The sequence below is a fragment of the Amia ocellicauda genome, chromosome 14 (assembly GCF_036373705.1).
Source record: "Amia ocellicauda isolate fAmiCal2 chromosome 14, fAmiCal2.hap1, whole genome shotgun sequence".
NCBI classification, from domain to species: domain Eukaryota; kingdom Metazoa; phylum Chordata; class Actinopteri; order Amiiformes; family Amiidae; genus Amia; species Amia ocellicauda.
In genome coordinates this window covers 14415807-14434285 of record NC_089863.1, presented here as the reverse complement: position 1 = coordinate 14434285, position 18479 = coordinate 14415807, and the positions used below count along the sequence as shown (strand labels likewise).

General features: G+C 42.7%; 1 protein-coding gene across 4 annotated transcripts in view; it reads left to right on the top strand.

Annotated features, from left to right (window-relative positions):
• The window catches only part of cadm3 (cell adhesion molecule 3), a 58057-nt gene extending 40999 nt beyond the window's left edge, over positions 1 to 17058 (top strand). For 2 of the 4 annotated variants that reach the window (XM_066723154.1, XM_066723155.1), the window contains exons 5-12: positions 3012 to 3149; positions 4495 to 4665; positions 5817 to 5907; positions 10250 to 10422; positions 11973 to 12098; positions 13266 to 13286; positions 15961 to 16086; positions 16515 to 17058. In XM_066723154.1, the coding sequence (XP_066579251.1) occupies positions 3012 to 3149; positions 4495 to 4665; positions 5817 to 5907; positions 10250 to 10422; positions 11973 to 12098; positions 13266 to 13286; positions 15961 to 16086; positions 16515 to 16633 (965 nt within the window). In that variant the 3' untranslated portion in view covers positions 16634 to 17058. The remainder of the gene's footprint in view (positions 1 to 3011; positions 3150 to 4494; positions 4666 to 5816; positions 5908 to 10249; positions 10423 to 11972; positions 12099 to 13265; positions 13287 to 15960; positions 16087 to 16514) is intronic. The other 2 variants (XM_066723156.1, XM_066723157.1) reach the window with 2 other exon arrangements.
• The last annotated feature ends 1421 nt before the right edge of the window (positions 17059 to 18479 follow it).

The following is an 18479-nucleotide window of genomic DNA, read 5'->3' as shown; positions in this document are numbered from 1 at the left end:
GGTAGTGGTTAGGACTCTGGACTTCTGAGTAGAGGATCATGGGTTCAGATTCCCTGTGAGTGCTGATGTGTCTTTGACCAAAGTACATTACAAAGAATCCTCTGGCACAAAGTGGTCTGTCTGAAAGAACATAAAAACAAAAGAAAGTTTACAAACGAGAGGAGGCCATTTGACCCATTGTGCTCGTTTGGTGTCCATTAATAACAAAATGATCCGAGGATCCCATCCAGTCTATTTTAAATGTTCCCACATTTTCAGCTTCAACTTCACTTGGGAGTTTGTTCCAGATTGTGATGACTCTCTGTGTGAAGAAGTGTCTCCTGTTTTCCATTTTGAATGCCTTGAAGCCCAATTTCCAATTGTGTACCTGGGTCCATGTGTCCCTTCAGACCTGGAATAAGTCTGGTTGCTCTACTCTGAACTGCCTCTAGAGCAGCGATATCTTTCTTGAAGTGTGGAGCCCAGAACTGTACACAGTATCCAGATGAGCTCTAACTAGTGCATTGTACAGTCTGAACATTACTGCCCTTGGATGGAGAAAGTGAGGAGTCCACATAGACTCCTAGGTCTTTCTCATGCGATACTTCATCCAGTTCTATTCCTCCCGTAGTGTAATTATAGTGGACATTTTTATTACCTGCATGTAATACCTTGCACTTGTCCACATTGAATTTCATCTGCCAGGTATCTGGGGTGAAAGGGTGCTTGTTTAAGTCACTTTGGGCAAAAGCCTCAGCTGTGAAAATGTATAATAATACTTTTGAGTAGGAATGCATGTTAGGATAAGGGCAGCTTAGACCCAGGTACATATCAAGGAGAGGAGCTTTAACTGGCCCAGCATGCTCATAGGGATTCCTTCCGTGAATCGAACCCAGAATTTCATCCCAGTTTCTCGAAAAAACAAACAAACATGGAGGCAGTCTCAACTGGCATTGCTGGGGATTTTGGCCCAGATTCGCACAAATCTTTGCAGTGGAGCCTTCTTATTCTCCATCTTAAAATGCCTCCTGCTCTCCTCAGTTTGTCCCCTGTGGTGTGTGAAGTTCTCTTTTGGGGTTGCCTTGGAGGATTTTGGAGGGTTTTGCATCCAATCCCTTCACTGTCTCACTGACTTGAGGCATTTGACTCCTTTAGCAGCCTGCGCCGGGAGCTTCTTGTTGTGCTTTCCTACTCGGCATCGCCCAACATAGCATGGTAACACTTCACCGTCGGTCTGAAAACTAGGCATGAGTTGCAATAAAGATTCCAGAGCTGCTGGGTTACAAAACATGGACCAGTGAGTTGTCCCACAGCAGAAATTAAATTCCAGACCGAGATCTGCAGCCCTGGTCCTGGGGAGCACTGGCCACCCCCCTATGCTACTCCAGCAGGTTTTTTTAGGTCTCCCTTATATCATCAACTTTGAAGGAGCTTGGAAATGCTGAGTTCTGTTTGGTTAAGAGGGTCGTGTTTTGGGCCATCGGTTTTGGTGCCGTCAGGGTCATAGTTGCCTTACCCAAATAAAGGACCGTACTGGCTCCACTGATCGATCGACAACTAACAATCTGCTTGTACGCCCCCAAGCCACCCCATGTCTCTGGTTGGAATTGGGGTGTCGACAGTTTGCACTGCGTCCGCTCGAGAAGGCGATATCTCAACAGTTGCGCATTTCACAGCAAAGATGTATGTTATCTTTGTCTCTGGGGGCTGGTTAATGTTGAAGAAGGTTAATGGGAAAAGTGTCACTTTGAAAATTACTTAATGCTAATGCAGATCTCCGACTTATTTGGGATTTGGAGATGTATTGTTACATTAGTGTCTCTCCTTTTACGTCCCACAGGCCAAAGGCATCCCCCGGAGACCAGCGGAGTTGTCGCTGTATAACTTATAGCGCTGTTTGTTTCATCATTGTTGATTTGCATGACCTGTTTTTAGTTTTAGTTCTATTGTTAAAAACTCCACGTTACAAGCAAGTTTGCTCATTTCTGAAGTTCCGAAAGAATATGTCACAAAAAAATACACTATTTATTTTAATCTCAGGGGAGGTTAAGGGGGCTATGTAGGTAACCTGCCATACATCACAGAGCTGCTGACCTCCACAGTTGTAATGGGGAGTGCTGCATGAGGACAGAAATGGGAAAGGAGAGGATGTCATAGTGTCACAACTTGAAAGAGTCTCCAGAGAAGCTCTATCAAACCCAAGAAGCACCTCTCTCTGCCCACCATTCCCTTAGCAACACACTTGCATTTGTGTCTTAATGCATCTGCTTCCTCTGAAGTGTTCAGGGCTCCTCTATTGTCCCCTGAAGTTGTAGGATGAGATTCATCAGATTATTCATGAAGGCTATTATTATTACTCTTATTTTAAATTTAAATTAATTAATGTAGATTTCCCAGTTGTTTTTCCTTTTCAAGTGCTTCCCATTTGGATTTGCCTGTAATTGATATGAATGTGCTATGACAGCTGGAATAACACTGAAGTGGAGTGAGACAGTTTAAATGTTTACATTAGCAGTCATACCACCTCCTTCTTCACGCACTGCTGGTCCACAGTACCACCTGTAGCTCTAGCACTGTAGGAAAGACTCATTCACACAAGCACACAAGACTGGATCCGGCGATGTCTGGCTTATAGGGCCCAGATTGGAGCCAGTGCTTTCTGGACTGTATATCCCATATTTTTACCATGGATATATGGACTATGGGACTCAAATTGGAACCAGCACAGTGTGGACTATTGTGTCCAGTCTTTTGATTAGCTGAGCCACTGGAAAACCCTGCCAGAAAAAACAAAGATATTCCTCTCGCATGATCGCAATTAAATAAGTAGAAAATAGAGAGTGATAGCTCCCCAAGGGGAATTTCTTGCTGGCTTTCACAGCCGACACTTTCACAGCTTCAGTGGCCAGCTTTCCTGCTTCCTGTAGGAAGTGGTAGGTAGGGAGTGGAGTGAGATAGATGTCTGGGTGCATGCTTGCCTGCTTGCTCGGTTTGGCTGACTCAATGGGTTCTTCCCCCCTTGTGTGTCACAGGAGTTCCTCAGAAGCCTCTGATTAAAGGCTACAGCGAACCCATCCAGGAGGGAGGTAGGCTCCACTTGACCTGCACCAGCTCTGGCAGCAAGCCCCCCGCCAAACTGCGCTGGTACAAAGGAGAGGAGGAACTGAAAGGTAAGAGAAAGAAAGCAATGGAGCGTGCCAGGTTTTTATAAGCAACCGCAATTGTGTTTGATTTACGCTTGTAGCAATGATGCCATTGCAAGGTGCAAGGAGCCTGTTATTTATGTTCTGTCATACAGATCTTTCAGATGGTTCTTTCTTTCTTTCATTTGTTCTTTTCATTCATTCGTTCATTCTTTCTTTCTTTCTTTCTTTCTTTCTTTCTTTCTTTCTTTCTTTCTTTCTTTCTTTCTTTCTTTCTTCCTTACACCCTTACCCAGTTCTACTAATAAAATAACACTTTTCCCAAACCCATTTACACATCAGAATGAGTGCAAAATGAAAACACTGTACAATATTTTAAGAATTTGAGCCTCCCCCCTGACAGTTGTAAATGACTTTGTATCACACTGACTTCTAATTTTTATCACAGCAACTGCAGTCAAAACTGATTCAAAATTAAATTAAATGTACTAAAACCACATTGTCAATGGCTTTAGGTCTATTTTTGTAAACTGACTGTGTTTTTATTTCTATACTGTATTTTGTAGTGAATACCACCTAGATTCAGCAAAACATACTGTGTACCAAGCTAGTGGTACTATCGAGCTTGTTAACATGGGGACTTTCCCTCATCAATTTTTTAACTTTGAGCCTGGAACAGCATCTGCAGAAGTCTATAAATAGATCCGTTTCTTGTGAAGCTGTTAGTTATAGGAATGAATCACAGCTCCACAGATTCCTTAACAGAATATATGGCATTATTCGTCTTCACAGAAAACGCAACTGCCAAATTCAGCGTGACTGAGATTTCTCAACATCTTTCTGACAAAGTCCTACATCAAAAACAATATATTTTTAGTTTGTCGGTGAGAATCCATGGCCTTCACAACCATGCCGATTAACAATGGCCTCCAGTAATCAGAGACACTTTTATGAGGTTTTGGGGAATTGAAGACACCGACAAGTTATTTTTCATTTTCAGACTTTTCTGCTTTTTAAATAAAACACTTTTTCTGTATTTGCACAGTCATTAAAACCGTTCAAGATGACATCACTGATAAATAAGAATAGGTAACTTATAGACCGACTAAATGTATCTGTGCACAGCACTGTTTTGAATGGATGCGACTACTTTATATACTGCTCTAAGAGTGGAGGAAAAAGTGATGCAGGATTTCATTCCTCCTGAGCTCATACCTGCGTTACTTCATTAGTCGCTTTAATGAACCGACTGACCCTTGGTCTACTGAAGACGAGGATTTAAAGAGACTTGAAAAACATGCCCAGATTGAAGCTGGGAAGGATTCAAGGAGAAGCTAACAGTCTTTCTTGTTGCTCTGTGTGTTTCTCTCAGGTCAGGACTTCACGGTGGAGGCAGACATAGGAGGCAAAACCTACACGGTCAGCAGCCGCACTGAGATGACTGTCAGCCAAGCGGACAACAACGTCATCATTTCCTGTGTGGTGGACCATGAATCCTTGCAGAGGACTGACAAGAGGACGGATCAGAGGATCCAAGTTTTGTGTAAGATCCTCTCTCCTATTCATAAGCTCCTGGAAGAGCACTACACACCTTAGCATGGCAACCCATGAAAGACACCTACAATTTTAGGAGCCGTGCATGTTCCCTAATTAGATCAAATGTTTTAATTTAATGCTAACACATTTAAAACTTCTATGATGTTCAAATGAATAGTTCTGTTCCGAACATGTGATAGGCTGAGTAACGATAAATGATCCGCATTGAATGTAAGTAATAAACAATGTGTTACCAAACGTGTCTCAGGAGGTGTTTTGTCCAACACTTTGCTTTTCACACTATATGTGTTTTGCTGGGCACTTCTCTTTCCACAGTGTGAGAATCCAGCCATACTTATTGGAAGGTTTAAATCTCTTACCCACACATTCAAATATATTAAAATATATCCATCAATAGTGCACACAATCACTGACTGAACAGGTCCTTTTTAAACAGCATGCTCTCTGTTCCCTTTCACAGCTTTCGTAGTCACGAATCACTGACCTCACTACTCACTGACCTCGCTCTCACAGCCCCAGTGGCCCGGTTTAGATCTCAAACACATTTTTGCTATTCGCTTGCACACACATGCTTCTAGCTGACTTGTTCGCTTGCTGTTTTTGACATACATGATGCCAGTGATGACACTTTGAGATCATAGGTATAACAGTATTTCTAACAGCAGGTAGATGGATTAAAGAGGACATGTTTGAAATACATTTTGTTTTTCCTTGAAGCATGTCCACTGCATCTCTCCGACAAGGAGGGACTTTGGGCTTTGAAGCTGCATTGTGTAGTGTGAAAACACCCCAAATGTGGGTTGTATAGAAAACATGGACATGTTCTGAGCTGGCTATGAAACCAAAGAGCCGATTGCTTGAGTAAATCTGATTCAAACTCTGGCACTGGCTGTGAATTCATGCTATACCTTTCCTGTCCTACAGTTCCTTAAAAACATCCCTGATCTTAAATCTGTGATTATTATTGATCTTTTTGTTGGTTTATTTTACCACATGGACTCTTCTCCATGACCGTATTAGGAGACATCCCTTTGCACGGCCAGTTTGTCCGAGTAACACTAAACTCAGTTGGCCTCTAGTCAGTTGCGAACTAAGGGCATTAACACTGCTCTTTCTCGCTTCTGTCCCCGTGTGAAGACAAGCCCAGCGTCCGGATCCAGCCTGAGAATGACCTGCCGAGGGAGGGAGAGAAGTTTCACCTGCAGTGCATCGGCTCCGGAAACCCAGAGTAAGACCCCCGTTCCCACCTGCATCTGCCTGCCGCACTCTTCTCATCCCAGCAGTCCCAGCCTTTACTCCGACCCTTACCTCAGAGCTAGCAAGTGGCAGGGTTCAAGGCTGTCTCACTAGCTTGCCTACAATTGTTCAGTGTGTGACACAGGTTTGCATTTGCGCAGCTTTCTCTGGGCAGTCCTGGACAGTCAGCTGGTCTTTGTCTGCCTGGATGCATGGTGTGTAAGCATTTCTCTAACAGACAGATAGACAGACAGATAACCTCTAGGGACACATCCCCTGTACCAATGCAAAGCCATCATCAGGGCTTGAACTGAAAAAGAACAAAAACAACATCACTCAGCCAGCTAGAACAGCCCATACAGACGTATTGCACTACAATCACTCTTCAATGGTCTCTCTTTATATTTCTGGTCCGATAGCACTTGTGCAACAGCACTAAATGCACCTCTCCTATCTTGCCTTCCCACATGAGCCTTAGCTAATATACGTCTGACACAGAGGAGTCTACGAGAGCGTGTTTTCAGGTTACAGAAGATGTGCCTAATTCCTCTGAAAGGTTTATGTAAGGCCAGTTACAAGGCCGGTAAGTTCCTTAAACCCTGCAGGAAAGAGGATTAAAGATGGTAGGAAAATTAAACTAATAAGAAAAGCTAACGTCAGTTTCTGTAACCTCATTGTTTGGAGCAGTAGGATGGGGAAGAAAAGCAATGCTGAGTTGAAATTATGCCTTTTATGTCTTTTACAGGAAGGAGTGCACACAGTATTGTGGGTTTTGTGGGAAGTCGTAGCGGCTAAACAGTTGGTTGTTTTATTTTCTCGAAGGTCAGAAACCAGAGTCACTTAGCCTAACCTTGTTCCAGTTGGGAGATATCAAAGGGATCTTAATGGGTTGATGAGGGGGCAAACCACTCCGAAAGTGCAGGAATTATGAATGAGAGGAGACCACATCTGTCTCTCTCTGTCCCTCTTCTGGGCAGAATGAAAAAGGTTATGGATTTGCTGGGATCTCATCAAGTCGTTTGTGGAAAAGTCCTGCTGAGTCAGCGAGCAGTAATCTTCAGTCGTGTGCAGAAAACTTGGCAGAAAACCCTTTAGGAACCGTCCACTCCAGAGTTGTTCACACAGTGCCAAGTATTACCGGGTGGGTTATTCATTTATGCAAACTTGCCCTGACACTTAATTAATTCAATCTGCAGACACAATTCTCACTTTTCCTCAGCCGTCGCATGTGGGTGGCATTATCTTCTTGGAACGGAGCAGAAAATTCTGCACCGTCATCGACCTCCACCCAGAAACAGTAGACAGATTTTTTTCCCCTCTCTCTTTTAAAACAGTATTTTTTTACAGTTCCTTATCAGTGTGGAATGAAATTGCATTATTCAATAATAACAATAACAAAAACAACAACAACAACAACAATAATAATAATAATAATAATAATAATAATAATAATAATAATAATAATAATAGCATTGGTCGGCTACATAGCTCCAGATTCCTGCTCTTTGGTGATGATGACCACACTAATATTGGACGCTTCTTTTTGGCTCAAAAAAACATGTTCAGCAGACATTCAATTAAATCATAATTTCATCCTGCGGCAAACGCTAAAACAAATGTTCTTTAACTGTTGATGATATTTGGACGGGTTGCTGAGCACAGTTGATTTACAGGGAGCAATTTCCCTTGTGCGCTGCACTGTAGTAATGTTCCCAGTTACCAATGCCACGTGTGTCTGTTTGCCAGGCTTTCTCCTAGTGTGTATCGGGGTTTACTACACCTCTCCGATCTTTATCAAGACTGTACTTTGTTCTCCCATAATTATCTTGGGGATTTAGCATGGTGTGGTACAGACCTCTCTCTCTTACCAGTCAGGATGTGAATAAATCAATAGACAAAACGACGGGAACAGCTACAGCAACACATACGTGAGGTATAATGCTGACATTGGAAAAAGCTTTCTGTTTGGAGCTGTTGGGTACAGTTTACAGCAGGAGTACAATGTCGATGGAGTAGATGGGAGGGGTGGGGACTCCAAAGCTTTTTACAGGAGGCCAATGTAAAGGGCCTGATTTTATCTGCCCCAAGCTTCTTTAAAGAGGATTGAAGGACACACAATAATTGTCTAAAGCCCAGCCACAAATTCCCCCCATTGAATCCCCCCAAGAGCGCGGGTTACACGCGGAGGCCGGGAAATGGATAGCATTATTCCGCCGTGTAAAGCAGGGAGATAAGAGCAACCCAGCTAATTAGAAAACCAATCAGGCTCACAATTAAGCTCATTTGGAAGATTAGCTGAAAAAAAAAAAAATACAGAAAAAACAGACTCAGTGATTCACATCGAGTTCTGAAGGGAAGATCTTGTCAATCCAATTTGTAGGCCTGACTTGACTTGAAATCCCACTAACAGGATAACTTTGAATGCTTGTTTGTTTGCTTATGTATGTATACATTTATTTATTTATTTTGCTCAACATTTCTGAACTAGTTATTTTTTCACAAACTGGCTATCTGTCTATCTGTCCTGCTAAAGTATTTTTTTTAATGTTTATGTGCACTACTTACTGTAGTTGCTTCCATATACACAATATAGTACATACAGTATATATATATAATTCATACATATAATGTTTATTGTATATATATTGATATTATTGGCATGATCACTTTTATTATCATGATTATTATTAGTATTATCATTATTTTTAATAAGCATGGTTTTGTAGCACACACCTCCTTCCGCTACTACTTAAGAACATAAGAACATAAGAAAGTTTACAATCGAGAGGAGGCCATTCGACCCATCGTGCTCGTTTGGTGTCCATTAAAATCTAAGTGATACAAGGATCCTATCCAGTCTATTTTTAAATGTTTCCAAATTTTCAGCTTCTTTTAGAGTTTATTCCAGATTGTGACAACTCTCTGTGTAAAGAAGTCTCTCCTGTTTTCTGTCTTGAATGCCTTGAAGACCAATTTCCATTTGTGTCCCCGGGTGCGTGTCTCCCTGCTGATCTGGAAAAGCTCCTCTGGTTTGATGTGGTCGATGCCTTTCATGATTCTGAAGACTTGGATCAAGTCCTCACGTAGTCTCCTCTGTCCCAGGGTGAAAAGGTTCAGGTCCTCAGTCTCTCAGTAGGACATTCCCTTCAGACCTGGAATAAGCCTGGTTGCTCTCCTCTGAACTGCCTCTAGAGCAGCGATATCCTTCTTGAAGTGTGGAGCCCAGAACTGTCCACAGTATCCAGATGAGCTCTAACTAGTGCATTGTACAGTCTGAACATCACTGCCCTTGTTCTCAATTCTACACTTTTGACAATATACCCTAACATCCTGTTTGCCTTTTTCATTGCTTCCCCACATTGTGTGTATCAGGACAGAAACACCCATTGGTGCGTTTTCTCCAGTGTCGTTGGCTGGCACCTGCAGAGTGTACTACATAGGGAACCAGTACAAAGTTTATTTGTTTATTTAGTTATTTATGTATATTTTAATACCTGTCGCTTAGTGCTCTGACAGTGTGCACTACAGCCAAAAGAAATCCCTGCTGTTTGTGCTTTTCCAGCTTCAAACAAACAAACAAACAAACAAACAAACAACATCTCAGCAGCGGCATAATTACAAACCTCGCTCAAGCGCTTGTCGTGTGATGTTGCAGGTTTAGCCCTGGCAGCTTAGCGTTGTACCTTTTGCGTTCCGACAATGAGCTTAAGGCGCTCCACGTTATTTGACACAAATGCAAATCTCTCCCCATTCTTAAGGCCCTCCAGAGGCAGCATTAAGAAAGCAATTTAATTCCCCTCCACAAAACCTGCATTATTTATTTCTTCCCCTAATTCCCTAATTGCACGTCAAGGCCTTCCCAGACATCAAGCAGGCGTGTTTGGCATGTGATTCATGGTCGATCCTTTGTATCTTTACCAGCGTGTGTGCATGCGTGTGTGCGTGTGTGTGTCTGTCCTTTATTTCGTATGTGTTTCCTTGTCTGTGTGTGTGGGCTGCTCACATGTGTTTTTGAGGTGATAAGGTAAGACTTGTTCATTGTTAGCTTCAGTTCCAGTTTGGCTGCTCCCTCTACTGGTTCAGTCACTGGTAGTGGCTCCCTCTGCTGGTCCCCTGTGGTACTGTGGGACTAAAAGAAAATTGGGCTAAGCAAATCAGATCTGCCCCGGTGCCTCTGTCCATTCGGTTTTTAAATGTATTATTATCGTTATTGATGGATTGCAGCTGGGATTGCTGCTACTGTTTTTTTTCACTGGCTGGACAGTGGTACGCTGGGATATGCCCCCGTCTCTGCCCTCTCCTTACCACCTCTCTCTATCTCTCTCTTTTTCCAGCCCCAACAATTACCAGTGGGAGAAGAAAGATGGGGAGCTGCCCCTGCTCTCTAAACAGGAAGACAGCTTCCTCCGTTTTGAGGCGCTCAACAAATCTGACAACGGCCTGTACCGGTGCGAGGCAGACAACGGTATCGGGAAAGGCATGGCTGAGTACAGACTCGTCGTTCAAGGTATGATCGCCAGCTTCTTCTCTCCCGTGTTTTGGGTGTTTTTCCCTGTCTTTCCATCATGGCAGGTCTCTCCCACTCCCCTGGGATCGTCACTCAACACGACATGGTGTTAGTGTAGCTCCCGTTTTTAGACCCAGGCTCATTCCAGTCTGTGTAAAATGTTGTGGAGTTTGAAGAGCTGGTCTTTCTCACAGTCCCCTCTTTTATTCTCCAGGCTTAGTCTGGGGGTATTTTGTGAGTATCTGTTTTAGGGCAGTCGTAATTCTTTCTGATTGTTCTTATCTTGTTAGCCTGTTTTTTTCTTTCTACAGCTGCAAAACAGTTTGGTGTTCCAATTAGAAAGTTAAGTTATTGACATAATGCTTCACTTAACTTGTCGACCAATGTTGACTAATTGAACACTGTTATAGAAGTCCTGTTCAAAGCTTGCAAATTAAAGCATTTTTTTACAGTCAAACGTATGCACAGTGGTCTTGTAGTATGTCAAAAATGGTCTTATTTTTCTTTCAGCATGGATTTACAGGTCATTCTCACTGTATGGTTTTATTTTGCAGCCACTTGTAAATCTTCATCCAAGATACTTCGCCTTTATTGTGTAGTCTGGGTCCTATAGTCCAGACATCACATATTCCAATCTGGAGCCCAAAGAGTTCAGACATGGAATTCAACTTCATTATATATAGTCTCAAAATGTGTTATGTAAGGTGTTGGAAGGTTGTTTGGGGTTTGTTTTTATAACCGGGAAGAGTGTAGCGCATTCTGCAGAATAGCAAAAAGAGTTTTGAAATCCATCTTGTATATTTATGCTTGTCCCTGTCAGCCTGTCATTTCAGCTGCCTCCCCAAATTAAACTATGCTAACATTTACTAGCAAATGGCTGTCTGGCAATATCCCTAAAGGGCTATCAACTGAATCTAGTGTGCTGTGTATTTTGTTTCTCGTAAGTGTGGAACGAATGCCATCAAAGAATGTCCCTGTTAAAAAACAAACAAACCAACAAACAAAACAAAAAAAAGTGACTAAAATGAATGAGTCCATTTGAGAGTAGGGCTGTCGCAAACACAATGTTTTTTTCTGCAAGAAATGCTAATTAGAATCATGTATACCCTGGGATTATACAAGACTAGCACCTTGTGCTCTGAAAAATAAATAAATAAAATAAGGAGTAGAACAAAATGTGCTAGTGTGGAGAGAGATGGCGAGAGGGAGAGAGGAAGGAGAGCTTTGGATTTTTCATCGTTTATGTTTGTTTTTTCTGTTAACGTATTTGTTTTTCTTCTTGTCGCTGTCACTTTTATTTCACTTTTGTTTTCTGATTTTTCGTTTCTTTTTTCCCCCTTCCCCCTGCCCCACCCCACCCCCCCGTTCCGTTGTCCTGTTTTTTTTCGCTCGTTCCTTGCCCCCTTCCCGTCTCGTTTTCCCCGTTTTCATTTTTGGTTGAACGATTTATTCCGCGTACCTTCCTGCACATCACCTCCATCCCTTCGTCGCCACGCTGTCACCGTCGCACCCCACCCATCGCCATCTCCCCTGCAATGTAACCCCCTCAGAGCCTCTGACTCAGCCCCCTCCCATCACACTCTCTCCATCTACCAGTGACCCTCTTTCACCAGTTACTGAAATGCAATCCCTCTCGTCATCTTCAGATAGTCCGAACTACTCCTCAAGGAATCCAGGTAATGATCACTGAACAGTTTTCCAGATATCTAAACAGAACCTTGTACATGGGCCTTCTAGTCCAAACTAGTCTAGTCTTGATAGCACAGGTTGCAAGATGGACCCTATAATCCAGATATCACCGGTTCCGATCTGGTTCCAACACTCCAGATGACGCTGGTTCTCATCAGGGCCCTTTAGTACAGATATTGCTTTTACTGTTAGCCACATGAGTCAGCATATTTCAGCCAATATAATTGTTCTTTCAAATGGGAGACCAAGGGAGTCTAAATGCAGACCTGAGTTTGGGGGGGGAGATTGCCCTCAGAAGAGAAAGTGTGGACACTGACTACAGCAGACTGCACTTGGCAGTGGGACAAGAGCATTACCTCATCGAACCTGTTCTTCGTGGAATGCAATAGAGAGTCCTTAGACATGTGAATGCTGGGAGATCTAATAATGTAAAAGACAGATGCGGGGAGTGGAGAGTAAAGTCAAAGAAAATAAAATACATTCCAGAAACACTCACAGACACCAGCAGACCAGGATAATTATTTGGAGTAATGCTGCACAAGATTAAAGGCTTTGCGGAGAACTGAATTACAGCTGGCTGCACTCACTTCCCTACTTATTTCACAAGTCCATGTTTTGATATATAGAAGGGTTTTTTAGGAGATAACCAAACATGACGATGAATACCAGACGTATGTCGCATAAGTAAGAGCCGTTTTTACAGCAGCGACTTCCAGAACCCCTCTTTCAGGGACCAACCTGCATGAACTGATTGTGCAACTCAGAAGGGCTGCCAGAGATCAGTTGTGTACCCTGCCTGCGCTGTTGAATGCCTGGCTTTTGTGTACTGGTTATACCGTCTCTGTACTGAGACCCCAACTCCTTGCTTTTTAGTAGGCCACAGCTGTGCATGGGGCGAGTTTCGTTACGTGACGTACGAGTGTCGGCCATTTTTTTCACTGTTGTTGTTGTTGTTGTTGTTGTTTTTCTTTTGTTTTTTTACTGTCCACCCCTCCCTGTTCTGTTCACCTCTTTCCAACTCCTCCACCCTCCACCCCCGCCCCCACCACCCCCCACTCCTTTTCGCCTGCTCATCGCGCCAATCCCCTCCCCCGGCCTCCCCACCTCTTCCACTCACGTTGCACTCCACTCCATCCATCATCTACCTCGAGAAGATGCAACAGACTCTGTACCAGGTACCATGTCCATCTGTCTGTCTCGGTCTGTCTCTTTCTGCGCCTGAACGGCGCCTCCTGTCTCACTGTGGTTGCCTTTACCGTGCTACTCCATTCTTGACTTAAGTATCACTGTGTGTCTGTGTTGGTCTGTCTGTCCGTCTGTCTGTCTGTTGCACTTCCCTCTTTCAGGCTGGAATAGTTGACAAATGCACTCAAGACCTACTATAAGGGGTGTCCGGGCCTGTTTCAGGGGATAATTCAATTAGTTGACTGGGACAGCCCTAATTTGCCACTTTCGAAATACCAGGACATGTAATGAATCAACTCAGGCCCATCAATTTCTATGGATGGAACTCCAGTCTTTCTAAATGACTTACCTAAACCCAATCGCTGGGTCAGAAAAAAAATCTTTAAAAACTCACAAGCTGGAAAACGTGCTGTATCAGGCTTGGACACCCCTGACCTACATCCTATGCCAATGTTCTTCCAATTCAGCCCTTGAGGAGTCGTAGGTTGCATATTTGTCTTTTTCTTTATATCATCACCTGCATTAGACCCAAGAAGGTGGCCAAATTGCTTCAGCAAAATGTAATTAACTAATTAAGAGCTAAAAACCAGAAATGCACTGGCCCCATGGGGGACAAATTGGAAGAACACTGACGTACGCATTGCTTCTGATGACAACTTCCTCCTGAGTTCTTTCCCCCTGAAAGAACAGGGCAAAGACTTTGCTGTCTGCCTCAGCAAGTGGAAGCTGTAATCATAAGCACTGTAGGTTGCCTTTCAGTGGAAACCGCTGTTGCTGCGCGGTACGTAGTCCCATAACAATCCGTCCTGCGTATAATTGTATTCTTGTACTTTGGGTCAGAAACCATGGGGTAATGGTGATGGTTATCCAATTAAAACCTCTTTAATTGCAAGTCCGATATCACCTGTTTGTAACATTTTATTTTAAAAAGAGACCCAGCGTCCTACATTAGTTATTGTTTATGAAAACCAGAATGCAATGGCCGCTGATAGTTTTTCAGGACACCCGAAGTATAGTTCCTTAGAACTAACTCAAAAGTTAACCAGTCTTCATTATTTTCTTAGCATGGTGCCAGTGGCATTATCAAATCTTGGATAGTGTGAGTTGAGTTGGTAATGCTTACAACTACTGCAGTTGTTTAAGTTAAAACTTCCGTTATCAGGATTGCAGTGACAGGGTGTTTAGCAAGCTGCACATTCTTGAGGGATGATTCTGCTGCTGATTTCCCGGAGATTCGTTTCTGACCTAGGGTACATGCATTCAAGTATCGCATAAGTTGTAACTGTTGAACAAACATGGAGAGTTTGGGAATATGTACAGCCCAGTGAAGAGGGTGATGGTATGACTCACACCACTAGGTGATCCTTTACAGTAATGCCCCATCTATCTGAGTACCCTATTTATGTCTGTCTATCTTTTTCTTATTGTTTCTTCAGTTATGTTCTGACGGAGATCCCCAGCCTCTCTAATCCTATTCTGATGATCTGTCTGTCACAGCAATTTCTCCTTACTCTAACTCTCTTTGCTTCTGTCCAGTTGTCCGCTTTCTCCTTCCACACAGACTCCACCTGTGAATGTGTTTCTGACTCTGTATTTCTGGATTAACAGTTTGGATGCTGCTTGAACGCATCCCTTTGCTTCCCACATACCCCTTCTCCCCTATCCCCTAACATGCCAGTCTGATTTGATATCTTATCCTACCCCTATGTGAGTAAGGAGGAGAATCCTTACCTCTGATCCACCCCAGTTCTGGTCAGTTCTAGTACTGCCAAAGTGGGGATCTGGGGCTAACAGGAGACCTTCAGAGCCTAGCTTGAGAGCTCTCCTGTTCCCAAGGAGAACTGCAAAAAGCACAGTGTTGTCTGTGTACACCTGTTCATACACACCGATTGATAGATTTTCAGGCTTCACCCAGACAAAAGTTAAGTGAATCAGCGCTCTGGGTGACCTACTCTTTCTGGGACTGTTTTGAGGGTCCTTTCTTTTTCTTTTTTTTTGTTCCCGGACTATACACCGAACAAATGGGAAATGATTAATGACAAACACCACAGGCTTGACAGTGCTTCAGTGCTGGGAAGTGCTCCGTGTTGCTGTGCTGCAGGACTGACATGAACTATACTCGTATTCAGCTTCAGTCTGCATTGAAAGTGATATCGTTGTTATCCAGTTTGCTGTCCCTTATCTATCCATTATCTCCAGGCCAAAATAATATTGGTACATTGCTTGGCTGGGTAAAGTTTTCCCCTGCGCTCAGGAGGAGACAGAACTTGGGGACAAGACTTGTGATTCTGACATCTTTCAACTCCACTCGGCAAACATAGCTCCTATGAAAACAAGCTAACCACATGTTGTGTTTATTATTTCAAATGCATAGCAACAACACCACAGCCAGTGGAATGCCAGGGTCTTTATAACAGGCCTTTTGGAACCCAATAAAGACTTTGACCCACATATTGACCCACCATACCCAAATACTCCTTGCGCATGATGTCGCTCCATCCAGTTGCAGCTGAGTCCCAGTATAGTGCAGCACAGGGATGTGGTGACATTTCTGCTATAGCCTTTGGAAAGGTTATTCCTCACACAATAGGACATGGAGCCTCCATACCTCTCTCCCCATGCAGTGATAATGATCCTCCTCTCTCCTCTTTTCCTGCTCATCAGATCCCACTGCTATGTCCACAACCTCTGGGATTGACCACGCCGTGATCGGAGGTGTGGTCGCAGTCATTGTTTTTATCCTCCTGTGCCTGCTCATAGTATTAGGACGGTACCTCATTCGACACAAAGGTAAGATACTTATACCTCTTGGTTTGTCACGTTCTTATCTCATACTTGGTAGTGATGTCAAGAATATTTGAATCATGTTGTCCAAACATGCTTGGGGACAACCAATCTGCACTCTTAGGTTGGAACCCAAGCTGGGTCAGTGCAGGGTCCAATAATATTCCAGACAACAGTGGCTCCATCCCAAACCCTATAGTCTGGAGAGGACCAGCCCAATCTGTGTCTCATGGTCCCAGATTACCAAGGCATGGAGTGCCACTTCATTCAATAATTAATAAAAAATCATTGTTCATTCATTGTGGGCCCTAAAGTCAAGCCAGCTTCCAGTCTGTCAAACCTAATGATGTTTTCTTGCAAATGAGAGAAAATCCTGGATTTAAATGTTTTGCAAAGCAAGGATTAACCCTCTGCTACCCTCTTTCCCCTGGCAGGAACGTACCTGACGCACGAAGCAAAAGGCTCGGACGACGCCCCAGATGCTGACACTGCCATCATTAATGCAGAGGGGGGGCAGTCAGGAGCAGAGGACAAGAAGGAATACTTCATCTAGGGAGAGTGAGGGTGCAGGGAGGGAGGGGAATGTGGGCCCCTCAGTATCTTTACACATTCTTGATCTTGACAAAACTTAACCAGAAAAAAAAAAAAATCCAGACTACTGCAAGAAACTCATTCTGGCGAGGGAAAACAACAAAGTTTCCACATCTGCTTTTCTTCTTTTCATTTCATTTTTTGCAATGGTTTACCCTTAAAGAAAACAAAGCTAAACAAACAAACAAACAGTGACATTCAGGCCGAAACCAAAAAAGGTTTTAGTTGTTTAGGTTTCCAACCGCAGATGTTTGATCTCCCTTTTATTTTCCTGTGAAATAAACTCAGAAAAACAGATGAGGAAACGTTGCCTCAGCCAGGTGGTTTCCATTGTAATTGTAAGGTAGGGAGGATGAGGAGATGAAATATGTAACCTCGTTATATGGGGGTGGGAATAAGGAGGAGGGGGATGGGGGGTGGGGATGTAGAACAGTTGGGTCGGGTGTGGGGTTGGGAGGGTGTGGGGGAGAAGAAAGGCTGAAATGCCACCATTTTCCATAAACCCACATTGTGGTTTCAATCTTCCGATCCCTTCAGTACAAGACCACGACATTTCCTTCAATGAGTCTGTGAATTTCACCATTAGCCACTGTACTGTGCTGGGCTGCAATCCAGGCACAGATTCACGGATAATAACCAAAATAAGAAACAGTCAAGCAAGCAAACTAAACTCTGATTAGTTAATATAGGCAGAAAGAAATCAAAAATAAAATAGAATGCTTAAAACTTAAAATACTGAATTGCCTTCAACACTGTTTTTATCCCTGATCTAATCGCTGTTCTTTTTTTTTTTTACGTGATGAAGCTTATTTTTACCTCACCCGATTATAATAGCTAAGGGCTTTTCCCACTGAATTAAGTTTCTTGTGTCACTTAATTTATTCCTTTAATGAGTTTCTTTTGGCAAGAAAAAGAAATAACAAAATGAGTTTCAAGGGAGAGTGAACCCGAATGATCGCTCATTTGTACGTATCGGACTCAATGGTCTTCCAAGAAAACAAATACGTTAAAAAAACAACTGGTGATTTTGTTTGAGTGATGATAACAATAATAAAATAATAAATACATTAGTTCAATAAATACAAAAATCTGTAGGATGATAAAATTTCACTTCTCGCACTGGAATCGCAAGATGAGATTGTGGCTGTACCATTTACCCATTACCATTACACCTTTCACCTTTCACCTCCCCCTTAGGAGAAAAAAAAAAAACATAAAAAAAAATATATATATGAAAAAAGTAAAAAAAAAAAAAATATGACATGCCTAAACCATAAGTTACATAGTGGGTTTCAAATATATATTGCATTGTTTTCTATTCGACAAAGAGGTTTGGTGTTGTCAGCTACTGTAAATACACTATCTCTCTTTCTCTCTCCCTCTCTCTCTCTCTCTCTCTCTCTCTCTGTCTGAAATCTTCTTCCTTGTTGGCCTTGAAGGTTACATCACCTGCCACTACCTTGTGAATCTGCATATTTTCTCCCTTGTTTCTTTATTGCAGGCCAATGAATAAACCTTAAACATTACATTTTCAAATGCCGTGCTGAAAAGAAAGAAAAAAGATGTGTGTGTGTGTATATATATATATATATATATATATATATATATATATATATATATATATATATGTGTATGTATGTATGCACACACACACACACAGACACACACATCCCTGTTGTTAATTACTGTGTTGCTCTAAATCTGATGCAAATCATGTTATCTTTGCAACGTTATTTATTTTTTTGTGCTAGAGGTGAGTGCTGTTTTCATAGGCCGCATCAACACAGGTTATCAGTGTAATTTGCTGT